This window comes from Alligator mississippiensis, chromosome 3 (assembly GCF_030867095.1).
Source record: "Alligator mississippiensis isolate rAllMis1 chromosome 3, rAllMis1, whole genome shotgun sequence".
NCBI classification, from domain to species: domain Eukaryota; kingdom Metazoa; phylum Chordata; order Crocodylia; family Alligatoridae; genus Alligator; species Alligator mississippiensis.
In genome coordinates this window covers 228,166,420-228,181,950 of record NC_081826.1, presented here as the reverse complement: position 1 = coordinate 228,181,950, position 15,531 = coordinate 228,166,420, and the positions used below count along the sequence as shown (strand labels likewise).

General features: G+C 42.3%; 1 protein-coding gene across 1 annotated transcript in view; it reads left to right on the top strand.

The window, feature by feature from the left end:
• CAMK4 (calcium/calmodulin dependent protein kinase IV) overlaps positions 1-15,531 on the top strand; it is a 351,293-nt gene that overhangs the window by 288,091 nt on the left and 47,671 nt on the right. Inside the window, exons 6-7 of the mRNA XM_014600951.3 lie at positions 5,365-5,455; positions 8,866-8,940. Of these exons, the coding sequence (XP_014456437.1) occupies positions 5,365-5,455; positions 8,866-8,940 (166 nt within the window). The remainder of the gene's footprint in view (positions 1-5,364; positions 5,456-8,865; positions 8,941-15,531) is intronic.

Here is a 15,531-nt window from a genome sequence, read left to right as displayed (position 1 = left end):
GAGACAGTTGGCTGGTCAGGGCCCATGCAGGGAGAGGAAGAGACCAGTGCAGAGGGACAGGGAGTAAAAATAGCAGTCCCAGGGTTTTCCCAGCCCCAGGGCTGCCCAAGGAAAGTGTACAGAAGTTCCATGCACCAGTTTGACCTAAAGCAAGTAAGTCTGATATTACATAGATTCAACTTAATTTTTTTATCTTAAACCAGGTTCTGCAATTTTTAGATCAGTTTGTGTGCAGGGAACTTCTGTTCTGCTACAGGTTTAGACTGATTGCTGGTCACTGAGACCGGGTCTGTACGTGTAAGGTCGGCACCAGGACAAGTTAAATTTAAATAGGACAGCCATTTTGAACTCAATTTAACCTCCCCAAATGTCTGTACTTAGCCTAACAGTGCAGCTTTGAACTGCTGAGCCCACAAGTTTCCATACAAAACCCACAGTTTCTCAGATGATGAAGAAGAGAATAAATGAGTACAAAATGCCTGATCTATGCTCCCACGGATGTGGGTGTTATTTTGTTTTTAACTATAAACACATCCTCATTTCAGATCCTCTTTGACAATCTGGCCTTAAATGTTGGTAGAGTTGATGTTTTGCTTGATCTCAACTTGCAAAATTTATCATCAATATGACAACAATGCAAACAGAAAAAAAATCTTTTAATTGAGATTATTTGTCTGAGATAAGGCCATTCTTATGCACTTACATTGTTCTCTTTGTTTGTTACACACTTAAAACTGTAACCCATCCAGGTCCCATTTATAGTAATATGTCTTCAAAGAGACTAGCTTCTGTTACTCAATAAGCAAATCATTCACTTCTGTAGATAGGTACTACAGGACTTTACTGTATCTTAGTAAATCAAAGTAATGTTGCTATGGAAATATAGTGCTATGAAATAAATACACATTTTCTGAAACTAGGTTATGGTGCTGTGGTGGCAAGAAACCCCCACAGGCTTCAGAAATGCCAGAGGCAAAACTCCGGCATTCCCAAAGGGGAAAGGAGAGCCACCCATGCCCCAGGAAACTCACCTCCCGAACGGGCTGGGACAGAGCAAGAGCCACGCAAGCCAGTGTTTCACTGGCTCTTCAAGTGGATGCTTCCCAGGCAGGGCAGCAGCCAGCTGATTGTGACAGCTGGAGCCGCCACCACAGGGAATTTAAAAACCCTGCTGGAAGCCAGTAGGGGGGAGAAGCCGGCTGAGAGTGCACTTGTCAGACGGAGGCTCCATGCTCTGTAGCAGTGGCTCTGGAGGCACTGCCCCACACAGAGGAGCAGAAGCAGTGGCTGGCACCAGGCTGGGGATAGGCAGTCAGCCCCTCAACATTAAAGCAATCCAAGGTGGCGTTCCTCTCGGGGAAAACGCCTAGCACCTGATGCTCAGACTCTAAGGCTAGGAGTCAAAGCTACAGGTGTGACATCTGGACAGCGGGCCAGATTATTAGATTCAACATGAGACCCCATGGTCAAGGGGGTTGACATCTCTTCGGGGCAAAGATCTGATTACCTGAGCGGCTGGCGAGTGGACAGAGTGTAGGGGATGCAGAGCCCCGAGGAACACCATGGCGCACCTGTGAGTACCACGTCTCCGGGACAAGGGGGGAAGAAAACACCACTAAACCCCCTCCTTCTTTATATAGAGATATATCATCAAGTCGTGGCAGGTGAGTTGGGGAACCCTGACTGTGAGGTGGAGCCATACTCACAGCGCCTACTCAGGGCATGACAGGTGCTAGCACAATAAACTGCAATTGAAGATCCACCATTCTTTTTTTTTTAATCTGCTGACAGTTAGAAAAAAGTAAAAGTAGATATCTTTGAATATCTCTTCATATTATTAGGAACAACTATAATGATAAATTATTACATGCCATGGCATATTTACAACACTTTTCATCCACAAGACTATAACAGTTCATTAAAAATTATTTATTGTTTTATAGATAAGGAAATTCTCTAAGATGAGGCAGAGTTCAAGATTAATAAAGTTACACAAAATAGGCTTGTGACTTTTCTACTGGACTATCAACTTCTCCTTGGTCTTTCTTTTTTTTTTTCTTTTTGTGTCTTTTGACCATTAAATGATGTAGAGGGAAAAACTAGAGGTGGGATATTTACTATGATAATTGTTACAAAGTGAGTATATAATTGTTTGAGAGGCAAGAATTTCCAGGGTGAAATATAATTGTTTCTGTTTCTTAATTCAGATCATAGCTTTCATAGTAATTATCTTTGGACCCACAGTACCAAAGGCTTTGTCAATGCAAGAACATCATACTGATTAAATCAGTGAGAAATTGAGTTAAATTAAATCATTACAAAGCTCTTTTAAACCAAAACAAGAGTGCACCTCTTAAAGTACACTGTTCTGATTTAACTAGCTCAGTTTCTAAGCCAATTTACTTAAATCACTCCTCACAGGTAGACGATGTGGCATTAATGTAATTATCAAGTCTACAGTAGCATGTAAGTACTGCATTACATAATTGGAATGCCTGGGGCTAGGCTCTCCTTTCACCTATCTTGGCTGAAGTGAATGGAATTTCAAAAAAATGAACTGTCAGGCTTACGGCATTGACTGAGGTCTGATTCTGCAAGGAAGGTATAAATTCAGAAGGTCTCAAACATGCTGCCTGAGGACCAGGAGAACCAGACCAAAAAGAGGGCAGCAACACCTAGGAGAGGTGTGAAACGAACACCATGGCAGGCAAGGTTATTTGGATAAATGTGACATCTTTTACTAGAACAACTGAGTAGTTGGGGAAAAAAATCCCAACTACTCAGTCTAATAAAAAATGTCACATTTACCCAATTAGCCTTGTCTGCCTTGTCCTTAGCCCAACACAGCTACAGCCAACCCCAGCAAAACAACTAATGAATACCCTGGCCTGGAAGCAGGCAGATACTCCAGAGAGGAAGCTAGAAAGAGGGAGTTGTTTTTTTGCATCAACAGAAATAGAATCCATTTTGGAATTACAGGGAAGTGTTAACTGAAGGAGGCATGTTGAGTTAACTTGCAGACAACTGGAAAATAGCTGAGCTGGTTTTGCCCAAATTTTCCACCCATAAAAATGCTCTTTTGGGATAAAATTAAAACAGTAACATTTTCAACCCCAGACTGCCACAATTTTTAGAAAGCTATGGGCATAGTATAAACAACATCCTGCTAAAAGTCTGCCTGTTAGCTTAGCTAAAAGCATCACCTGCCCACAGATGCTATATATAATATGTCATAAGAATGAGCCATAAGTATCTACTTGTCACTCTGACTTATCCTTTATTCTGGTTTGTTGCTTCTCAGCTCCCTGGTAGAGGTAAACTAAATTTTACCATATTAATACTGATTGTTTCAGCAACCCACTTCTGCCCAGTCCAGCTTGATTTCTTTTGGCATGTTCATTGTGTGCTGGTATTGTTTCATGTCAAGCACTCCATTATTATGTTGTAGATGTACCCTCACTAGGGCTAAGTCTTCACTGACAAAAAATGGTATATTTTTACCAGGTGTAACTAATAAGTGTCATCTACCCTACTGTGTTTTTACAGTGAAGACAAGGTATATAAGTTTTACTTTGACGCAAATGAGGTGAGGTCAGTCGTGGGAAAGGGCATAATGCTGATTTCCCAGCTACTTAGCAATAAATACCATATTCTCAACTCTACTCAGGATTTTCCACCAAGGTAACTATTAAACAAAAAAATCCACTTTAATGCTACTGAAGAAATCCACCTGAGGGGAAATAGCTGTAATAGCAAATATGTGACAATTAACACGAACTACAATTCCAGTAGAAATGAGATGTTTCGTAGTTTACAGGCATGTTAATAAGCCAAAATAAAGAGTATGGGGGAGCCCAGAATTTATTCTAGTCTGCTAAATCATGTTACAGACAGAACTACCTTGTCCAAATTATGGTTTCACTATGTAGTACTTGCCACATGTTTACTAACGCAAGGTACAAATGCATCTTTTTTTCTCATGAAAACGGGGCATAATATGTATATTTATGGCATCTCAAATAAAACATCTCTTTCCACCCTTTGTGCAGCATTTGTAAAGAGTGAAGATTTTTTTTTTTTTTTTTTTTTTTTTTTTTTTTTTTTTTGCTGAAGAATTTCACAGCACAAGAAAGTAAAAGAAAATATATCTCTCATTGTCTTCCATTCTTTGCTGTCTGGTACATATATCTAAGTCGTTCTTCATCGCTGCAATGTAAGATGTAGTCCTTGATCACTAAAATTCTTCTTTCTATTCCAGCATGACAGCACCATATTTCTTAAAATAACTCTGTTATTCAACAAATTCACATGGCATTACAGGCAACTGCTCAGCAGGACAGATGGAATTTTGAAACTCCAGGACTATGCAGTGTTATAATCTTTCAGTCTCCTGTAGAAAGGATTTTAAAGGGTTTATTTTTACAGTGCCACACATGTAACATTCTTCACTGCACTTGCTCTCATCAAAGGCTGTATGTAGTTCAGTAGTTGAGACAATGTTCTCACCTTTCAGAATGATCCAAAACATATTCTAATGCTTTTCTCATGGTCCAGATTTCAGAATGTCAAACATTGGTCTAGATAATTTAGGCAGGGATGATCTTGCCTAAATTTTTAAGGTCATTTCAAGATCTATCTTTCTGTGAAACTATCTCAATATCTATTAGATTAACATTAACACCTAGATGCTACAATTGTATTTTAAAGCAAAATCATTCTAGTATACTAATTCTAACATAATAAAAGCCTTAGTCTGTCTGTCTGTCCATAATGCTTTATTTGCATTCTGATTGGTTGTCTCGGCAGCCAATCACAGTGCTAACTGAAACAACCAATCAGAGTTTTCCAAGAGCGTTCCAGACAGGAAGCAGTGGCAGGTGGCACGGTGGAGCGCTGCCATGATGGTGGGGTAGAGGGAACGGAGCAGGGAGGCAAGGCCACCCCCCCCAGCCCTGCTCCTTGGAGGTGGTGGTGGCATGGGGTGCTGGCCAAGGGGGCAAGCTTCCCCCCCATACTCCTAGGAGGCAGCTGCCCTCCCCTTCCCCCTGCCCCCCATCATTCCTGATGGGCAATTGGCTAGTGATTAACATAATTATTTCAGATACGGTTTTCTTCACAATCTCACGAGTTGATACTACCTCTGTTTCCTTTCCTTTTGGTTTCCTGTTCAGATAACAAGTTATGTTCAAGGATGTCTTGCAGAGAAGTTTCATAAATAGCCTTTAAAACTTAGGTTTATCTGGTTATCCCACATCATGAAATATTGGTAGTGTTCAATAGACTTTAATTACAAAGGAACAGGAAAAAATTAATTCATGCTTCAATGTAACAAATATTCATGCAACTTTGACTTTTCCTTTCCAGTACCTGCATGCAAATGGGATTGTTCACCGTGATCTGAAGCCAGAAAATCTACTCTATGCAACACCAGCACCAGATGCACCATTAAAAATAGGTGAGTGGCTCCCCATCTCTATGCTCTTGATCCTTCCCTCAAATTGATGTTATTGTGTGTTGTTTACAGGTATCTTCTCTCTTCCCCCATCATTTGATTCTGTTTTAGCAGCAATATCTCCATAGACAGACACATTATTTATATAGCAGCACAACTGTGCATGATATCTTAAAGCTAAAAAATTAGCTCCCTACCCTGAGGAATTTACAAACAGAAGGCAACAAAGGATGACAACATAGGAGCAGGCAATAAAATGGTGGGGTCACAACAATGAAATCTCATGGGATATGTATATTAGATGGTATATTAAAATTTGGGGAAAATTGAAAAAAAAAAGAGGGCAAAGGTGGAAGTAAGCAATGAAAAACAAAACAGATGAGTTGGGAGGTGAAAGGCAGTTAAAGAAGGCAGAAGTTGTAGGATACAGACAGTAGGAAAGATATTCCTGGCATAGATAGTCACATGACAAAAGGTTGGGGATGGAAGTCAGACTAGCTACAACCTGCAAGCTCACCTGAACTGGGAGAGTTTATGCCAGAAGTCAGGGTGTGAAGAGTATTTTCTAAGGACTGGGTTTCCACCAGTACAGAGTCTGAGGTCAGTAGGAACTTTGGTGTCCAGCACTTCTGAAAAGCAGACCTTAAGGCTCTGGGATCTGAAAATTCACTACTGTCCTGCTGAATTTGGGAATTCAGCTACTGTGCCAATTTATAGCAGCACAAAACAATAGGACAATAAAGCAGAAAGTGGCAGAATCTTAACTGATGAACCATGTAGGCTGTAGCAGTTCTGATTTCTTAACTGAAAGAGATTTGACTTGTATATCTTGTAAAGAGAAGATTCTCTGAGCCTTATGCTGTCTCTTTCAGAAAGGAAGAGATTTTCTTATTTTTACTCAGGGTTTGCAAAGGTAGTAGGAGGAGCTAGAAAGTGATAGATGAGACCAGTCTGGAAGTACTGCCTCAAGTTCCTTCTTTGCTACTATGCACAGGGTCAAGGTATTGCTATGTTTGGTGTGCTGGGGCTGAAAAGTTGTTTATCATGGATTTCAGCAAAGCTTGAAACCAAATGTTAGTAGTTGCTTAGTAAAATAGATGCAAGAGTTTATTATTAACCTAGGAAAGATAGTAATTCTACTTACGTTGTAAGCTGGTTCTCTTCCTTCCCCACAAAAGAAAGGAAAACTGTAATATTATGGTTTAACACATTACCCATTACTCAGTGGCAGCATGGTGTCAGTAGTGGCACCAGCCTTCTAAAGCATTCATCGTATTAGTAGGAAAACACACAGCATTATTCCTAAACTCTGTCTTTCCACACTGATGTATCAAGACAGGTAGTTTGTGCAGAAATTACAGTACTAGTAGGAGAAGAGGGAGGGACAAAATAAGCAACATATGTATGAGAATCTACTCAGACTAAGATACTTGATCTGAACACTGAGCCAATTACTCAGCTGGAAAAAAATGGCCAGGCATCAAAGAAGTCAATATAGCTTTTCATACCAGCAGAGGAGACAGCTCAGTGATTTCTATGATCATGAGTTTCAACAATGCTTCCCTGCCTAAGGAACTATCCAATTAATGAAAGGGAATATAGCTATCCACTTCTCACTGAGGTGAGAGAGTGATACCAGATGGGGAAAGAGAACAACTGATAAAAATTTGTTTGGAAAAGACGGAATGATTATTTTCACATGCTGGGTGTATCTACATGAGCTGTTTACTGCAGTAGGCTAATTAGCTCTGCAGTAAAGTCTCAGTGTCTACACATACAGTCCTATTAGGCTACAGCAAACAAATAAATGCCACCGTAGGTTAGTACTTGTCAGCACAAGTACTGTCCTCCAGTGGCATTATTTAGTGCACCGCAATGCACGTGTTGGGGCTAGCTGGGACACAAGGATGCTTTAGTGCAGGGGCTGCTAGCCTGTGGAGCACCCTTGTGCCCCATCCAGCCCCTCTAGCATATTGAGCTGATCAGAGCAGCCCCAGGCTGGCAGGGTGACCCCCCCTGGGCTCCTTCCTAGCAGGGGCTGCTCCGACCTGGCTCAGCATGCTACAGTCCCAGGTGCACTGGTAAATGCTGTGCCTAGAAGCAATGAACTTCCTACATGTACATTAATTGCACATGTAAATATACCCACTGAATATCAGACCCTCAGGGTGCTAACCCATCAATATTAGTGCTTATGCCAGAGGGTGTGTATTGGACCTTTTCAATATCCGTGTTGCATTTTTTAGGATACCGAGGGGTTAAAAAGTTTGCTCTGTTACTTTTTTCTAAACTGTAAATCTAGAAGTCCCACTTTTGGTGAAAATTAATGTCTAGAATGAAAGGAGCTTTGATTTGTAATGAATAAGTCTATATTACGGCTTCTTCTGTTTATAAATATAAAAATAGGTATAACTGATAAACAGTTTTAGACAAGCAGGCCTTTTTATTTGCATTTACAGAGAACAACACAACATCAAGTGCTATACTGCCAGTCTCTGCACAGAATATACATTCCCACATTCAAAACAAAATATACAGAAAAGTAGTGTATTTGGCAATTTTAAAGGCAGATTCTCATCATCCAACCAGGACTTTGAACAAGACACTGAGATTATTCAAGTCTTTGAATATTTGATTTTAATCTCTCTGTGGGAAGATGGAATATGCAAGGTACCACCTATACCACCATGCTGACTCTCATGGCTCAGTATTTTTGCAAAGAGGAGAGCACCACACACACACACACAATCACCAACTTCTTTGCTGGGAAAACCTGCAGTTTCTACAAAGTATGCCATCTAAATACTACTGAGAGGATTGATCTGTAAGATGATAAGCACCCTGGCCCTGGCCCAGAAAATCACTGAGGCATAACATGCAAGTAGTTCTATTAAATTATTTTGAGCACGAGTAGCTCTGTTAAATCATTTAAGCTTATATGCTCTTCTAGATTGTGACCGAATCAAACACCTGGCTAGCCCCCATTTAGCTGATAGTATCTGATAAAATCACACTTGGAAATGGTCCACTGTATAAAATCTAAATTATCTACAGCTTGCATATGTTTCCCTCTTCTCTGCTTTGTTCAGAAGTTAAGAGTACACTAATGACTCCTGATTACTAGCTACTGTATGTTCCTCTGTCTTTGAAGCAAATAGCACAAGTGAAAGTTTAAAAATATTTTGTAAATGAAAGAGCGAGACAGATTTATCCATTGACAAAAAGTGTTGTTTCTTTATTATAAAATGATTTTCCAAACATTCTTAAAATGTCAGTTTTCTTAATTTAAAATAGGGCTCTCTAAAATAAAAGTGAAGTACTTTCCACTGTTGAATCTATGCTCATTTTAATTACCTCCAGTGTTACAAGGATAGAGGCAGTAAGAACTTTTATGTTTCTAAAAATCTTAACAGCTGATTTTGGGCTTTCCAAGATTGTGGAAGATCAAGTGACCATGAAGACAGTTTGTGGAACTCCAGGGTACTGTGGTATGTTCCTTTATTACTTACAATTTACTGGACTTATATGTAGATTCAGGAACAACTTTATATTTGCTAGTTTGTGTATAGTGAAACACAAGTTCCTTAGTTTGCTAGATTCTTGAACAGCTGAAACCAAAAACTGGAATTCAGAAATTGGCATCTAGATTGCTTTTTTTAAAATGTACGTTTTCTGTTGCCCCCAACTACACCAACCACAATTCAACTGTGTTTGATAATGCAATTTTATAATTTGTATTAAAACACTGTACATATTTTCATCAAAATCCATATAAAATTATTGGCTTAATAGATTACCTTGATGTCAGTGGGAGTCTGGGGTATGCAAAGGGTAATGGGAAAAACCACCATTTGTAGGGCCTTAATAAGACATAGTATAGATAGCCAACACTTAAATAGAGTAGAAACTGCTTAAGGTGACCTTTTAAAAAAAATATCTATCCTACTTTTATTACTAAGGAAAGTGAGATAAGCTAAGCCCCAAGAAGGCAGAACACTTTAGTGTACACATATGTACAGATGTTCATTTTCTACAGACAGAATTGCCATTCTCCTGGTAGAAACCAAAAGTGTACAAACATTCCCACTTTTCTCACAAACCAAAAATGGCAGTTCTGGAAGAAAAATAAGCTGGTAGAAGTTTCTTATAGGAGAATGAATGTTTGTACACTTTCTCCCAGTTTAACTCCTCCTGGAGACCAGGAAGAGTAGAGCCATGAGGAAAGGCTCCCTGCCTTCTTGAGACCAGAGTCACCCCATCTGGAAAAGGCATGGGGGGACAGCTCCTCTGGCCCCTCCCATAGAGTGAGAGGGGAGAGGAGGGGAGGGGAGGGGAGGAGCAGCCAACCAGCTGCTCCTTGCCAGTTTCTCACACACTGGGATCCATAGGCGGAGGGAGAAAAAAAATTGGGGGGGGGGCTGAGTGCACACACGCATGTGTGCACATGCCCCCCATCCAGTAGGTAAGTCTGTGGGGGAAGGGTCAGGGAGAAGGGAAAGGGCTGTTGTGGGAGGGAGGAGTGGGGTTGGGGCAGATCCTGCACAGCTGGGGTGGGGCATAGGACACAGCCACGAGCTGCTTGTCCAGGGGGCACCTAGAGTAGGGAGGGGTGACAGCTCCCACTGCTGCATGCATGCCAGGAGGCATGGAGGGTGTGTGCCTGGGATCTGTGCAGGGTGAGCACAGACTGCCACTACAGGCTCTGACTGGGGTTGTACCAAGCTCTTCCTGGTGGGGCTTGGCTCAGGCTGCACTCAGGGCAGGGTGGGCGGTGGCACTGGGAGTGGGGGAGAGAGAGGGCTACAGCGAAGTTTGGGGTGGCTTCAGCGCCCTCCCCAGCCCCCTCCCAGCAACACCGCAACCTGCCTCAAGGGCAGCACAGCCAGCCCGGCACCACCGTAGCCCCAGCCTGCAGTTGTAGCTCACCCCACCCCATGCAGATTTGGGATCACACGCCCCCCACGCCCTCCAGGGGTGAATGTAGTAGCAGGAGCCATGCCCCCCCCCCCCCCCAGATGAGCTGCTTGCGTCTCAGTCCTCCCTGGCTGTGCAGTGCCTGTCCCAGTCCCAGCCCCACTCCGTCACTCACCACAGCGTGTGTGCCCCTCCCCACCCCATCCCTGCTGCAGCTACTGGAGGTTCGTGGCCAGGCTGCCTCGCAGCCCTACCATGTTTGGGGGTGACTAAGCCCCATTAGCCCCCCCCCCGCCCTTCTACTGCCTATGCTGGGATCGCCAGTATGGGAAACAGGTGGGAACTTTGCCCTGCTGCTGCATCTACTCGGCTCTTGAGCACAAAAAAATGAGTGCAGGGAGTGATACTACCTCCTCCTCACTTACCTTTCTAGAGTAGAAGCTAGAATAAGAAGCAGGCAGGGGGCTTTGTTGCACAGTTCCCTTCCCCTTCCAGACAAGTCCAGGAGTGGGAAGGGTAGCAGCAGGTGCCTGTTGCCCCTTCTCCAAACCAGGCAGCCCCCTAATTCAGGGAAAGTAAGGGGAATTTGCTGGCTTCCTCTGGCTTCCCCTTCTTGCCCACATTGCCCAGCTGTGAAGCAGGGGTAGCAATATAAAAGCTGGTGGGGCCAGGAAGTGGACTTGGGGAAAGCCTCCCTAAGCCCAGTTCTCAGCCTGACAAGCTTTTAAATTACCACCCAGCAGGAGGCAAGGGGAAGCCAGCAAGGCCAGGAGCCAGGCTTCAGAAGGCTTTCCCTCGTATAGTTCAGCAAAGCACCTTCCCACTCCCTACACCACTGGTCCCAGGTGTGTGGAATGGGCAGGCACTTTGCAGGGCTCAGCTCACTCAGCTCTCAGTGGGTAGGAACCAAGCAGAAGAAGAAGCGCTGTGAGCCTCCTGCCTGCTTCTCATACCAGAGTCCCCAGTGTAAGAAGTGGGCAGGGCACTTTGCTCCACTGCTCTAGTCACCTGCAAACGGGAGAACTATAGCAGCACCAGCCCATGGTTTCCCCAGACTGGGATCACCCCAGTCTTACAAAGGCACAAAGAGTAGGAGAGAGTGGGCTGTTATAGACTGAACATCTCTACTGCTCCCTCTCATGGAATCATTTCTAGTGGTGTACATTTTCCACCACTAGAAAAGAATGTTTGTACACAGCCACTGTTAAGCACACAATTGAGAACAATGGGGAAATATTAGAGAGCTTCCTATGGAGGAGTAGAATCTGATTCATCTACATAAGACAGAATTTCTCTGAGCGGTTATATCCATGATAATACATATACAAGTACTCAATGATGCAAACAAATGATGTGCTTTCATACAGACTTGTACCTACCTGTCTGTGTGCTTGCAAATATATCTTATATGCCTGTGCAATCATAATAATTGTGTAAACAAATTAGTTGCATGTTTATTTATGTAACTTCGGAATCAAGACTTAGAATGTGAAATCTGACTTTTGCCCATAGAGTGTAATGCATAGTGCCTACAACTTTCAATTCTTCAACCAGGTGAGAAATTAGGTTATTCAGTAAGTCTATCTGTTGGGGTTTTTTGTTATGCTATTTGACAAGCTGTAATGATACAGTTTTACCTTATGTTTGCTATGGACCTCACACACCAATTGTAAAAATAGAGCCTTGCCTTAGGCACTCTGTTCTGGTATGTTTTCCTTTTCTTCACTAACAGTGAAATTTTTCAAAGTGGAAAGTTGATCTGCATATGAAAAAATGCATATTCTAGATTTGTATTTGCAGATCAGGTAATGGCATGTGCAACTACTGATTTACATGGAGAAATAGTCATTAACTATACACATTATGTACAGTTTTATCTTTTTCCTGAAGCCAGTTGTCTGAAAATCTAACCTTAATTATTGAATTCAGTTGGGAAAAGACATTCCGACATGAAAGAGCCCCACTCTCCCAGTGCTTGATCCTGCATGTGTGGAAACTGTTGGCAAAGCTCTCGTAACATCAGTAGTGTAGGATGTGGCCCAAATTTGTAAAGCTAAACTGAATTGCTTAAATACTAAATCACCATCATTAAAAAGCAAACTGCTACAGCAAAACAAAATGTGTTAAAATATTAATTATATATTTGTACTGCTGGTTACCTCTGCTTTTAATGTGACCATGTGTATCTTAAATTATATTTTGTCCATTTTCATATTAGATTACATATAATTTTAGTAAAAGAAGTACATCATAACACATTTGTACTTCACAAGCCTGAGACATTTAATAATGAACATGTCTCACTTGAACATAAAAGAAAAAATGTAAATGCTGAAAATTAAACAAAGTCACAGGGAATCATTCTTAGACAAAAGCAGGTTCTGCAACTACCAAGTGGGAGGACAAGGTTCTGAGAAATTGAATTTAGAAATTGTAGCACTGCTGATAGTCCATGAATAATTAAGTTCTGATCATTTTATTGTCTACCACTTTGAGGAGAAAATAAGTCATCCACAAAATGAACACAGCTGACTGTAATTTTCATATCCATAACACGTAACAAAAAAATGTAACCATATGTTTATAAGTGACATTAATCTTAAACATAGATAACACAGAATGTTTTGGAGCAGAGAGAACATGATAGAAAATCACCTTACATTGTAAAACGCAACCTGGTTAATTAGAGAAAAAGCAAATATGGTACCACCTCTGAAAAATAATTGTAAATTTGGTTGTAGCACTTAGCCTTTAATAAGTCACGGGTTCCATTCTAGTTAAGTAATGCAACAAATATGAAAAGCCCTTGAGCACTGAGAAGATAAACTCTGAACAAGTCATATTTTTGTGGTGCTAAACTGGTATGTCTACTTGGCCACTAAGGGCCAAGCTAAGCCATTGGATCATGTCACATTAGGCATCAAAAAGATGACAGTTACTAAATGCAGATTTGAAGGATAACATGGGAGTGAAGTGGTCCAGGCCCTCTTAAAATGCTTGGTTTACTCAGTTTACTGCAAGATTCACAGATTTAACATCTTTTCTATGAGCTCTATGACCTACTTGACAGGAAGATCTCCTGGGATCAAAGAAGTATTGTTTATCCTCACTACTTCCCTTCTTCCCCACCCTGCAGAGTGAGAGTTATCAACATGGGCCTAGTCTTTCTGCAGTAAGTAAAGATGCTTTTGCTCATACAGACCCATCTATGCAGGGTGGAGGAGGTGCCACACTCCTGCTGCAGGTATCTAGCCACCATGCTGTCCTCTTCACTGAGAGTCCCATCTTCTAGGGTGCTAAGAACCCTTCATTCCCACTGAGTTATGGGATTTATCCATAGACTGTTGCTAGGCAGGGCTCAGCCATAAAAGTAAGCAGTACCTATGCTAATATTTGTAGCATATGCTCTAAGTGTATGCTGAGCCATGCACCCACCAGACCTTGTGAACCCCAGTCCATGCTAATGTTGAAAGTACATCTGCTGTGGTCCTAGGACCTAAGAATTCAGAGTGTGGATGAAGGTGGGTAGTTGACAACAAACATGGTATAAGCTTCCAATTTACACATACCATTAAAGCAGCGAGTTGTGCACTAGGGCTGTGTAAAGCTTCAGGTGGTGATTCGATTTGGAGGAGATTCAGCCCAATTCAGTGGTTGAATCTCTGAATCTGAATCGAATCAGGGGGCCAATTTAAAGGTGCGAATCGATTCAAAGCTCTCCGAATCTTTGGAAAAGATTCATAGTTTCATAGTAGCTAGGATCAGGAGGGACCTGAATAGATCATCTAGCCTGACCCCCTGCCACAGGCAGGAATGAATGCTGGGTTCACAAGACCCCAGACAGGTGATCATCCAACCTCCTCTTGAATTTGCCCAAGGTAGGGGTATGGACCATACCCTTTGTGCCATAATTTGGCCGCAACAAAAGGTAGTAATAATTTGTGCCACTTTATGGCAGAAGACTTCTATTTGCTTTATGGTGGAAGAGCATGGGCAGCCTGGAGCTGTCCACACTCTCCAGCCACTCCAGGCAGATGATCCATGGGTTTAAGGGGCCCAATCCTGTACACCATAGGAATTCCTGGGCAGGATCAGATCCCTCAAGACCTGGTAGTGCCTGCCTGATTTTCCCCACTTGCTAAGATGCATCTCCAGGACCTCCAGGACCTCAGCAAGTGGCCTGCTTATCAGGGAAGGTTCTGGGAAACCCTGACTTTCCCTGCTTATTGAGGCATGCCCCAGAGATCCCAGGGGTATATCTCAGTAAGCAGAGAAAGCCAGGAAGGTGTTCCCAGGGCCTGAGAGGCCCAATCCTGCCCTGGAATTCCTGAGGTGCACACGATTGGACCCCTTAAGGCCTGGAAGAACATGTTGCCTGTTGTCTTGCAGCATCAACGAGTGGGACAATGGGCAACACACGTTTTGCCCACTGAAGCGGATCAGCTATGCCAGGACACATCCTGGAACAGCTGATACACTTAATTTGGTATTGTCTATTTCTGCCTTAAGAGGCATGTCTCTGGTAATGCTCCCAAAAACATCTTGCCTACCCACTCCAACTCATCTGCACCAAATTTGGCAATGATACAATAAAGCTATTCTGGGGGCATCCTCGAAGCTGGTTTCAAGCATACTGGAAACAGAGGTCTCCTGCATGGAGGCCACAAGGGAGTGTTCTGGGAACACCACCACATTTCTAGGTTAGGTGTTTGCAAGTAGAAGGGGGCATGCAGGGCATGCTTGGAACCCTCTCTGTGGGATGGGATGGGATGGGATGGGATGGGGATGCAGTATAGACAAACCCTAATTTCTTAAAGCTATAGTAGTCAGGGCAAGGCTTGGTTTATATGACATCTTAAAAGGAATTTAACTGCAACCTCAGTTGTCCTGCAAAGATAAGAAACAGCGAGTATACCTGTTTGTTAACTTCTGTCTGTATCCAAATTACTGAAGTGGTTATTTTTAGTGTTATATCTTTATATAAATGAAAGAGTATCACCAGCTAATTCAAAAGGGACTAAAGAAAAAACAGTTAAGGGAATGTGAAAGTGGAAAAGGGAGAGAAGGAGCAGATAGTTACAATATTGCACTACTATGCTTCCTGGCATTTGTTACTATAGAAACAAAAGGGAATAGGAAGACATTGATGAAAAGAATAAGATGAC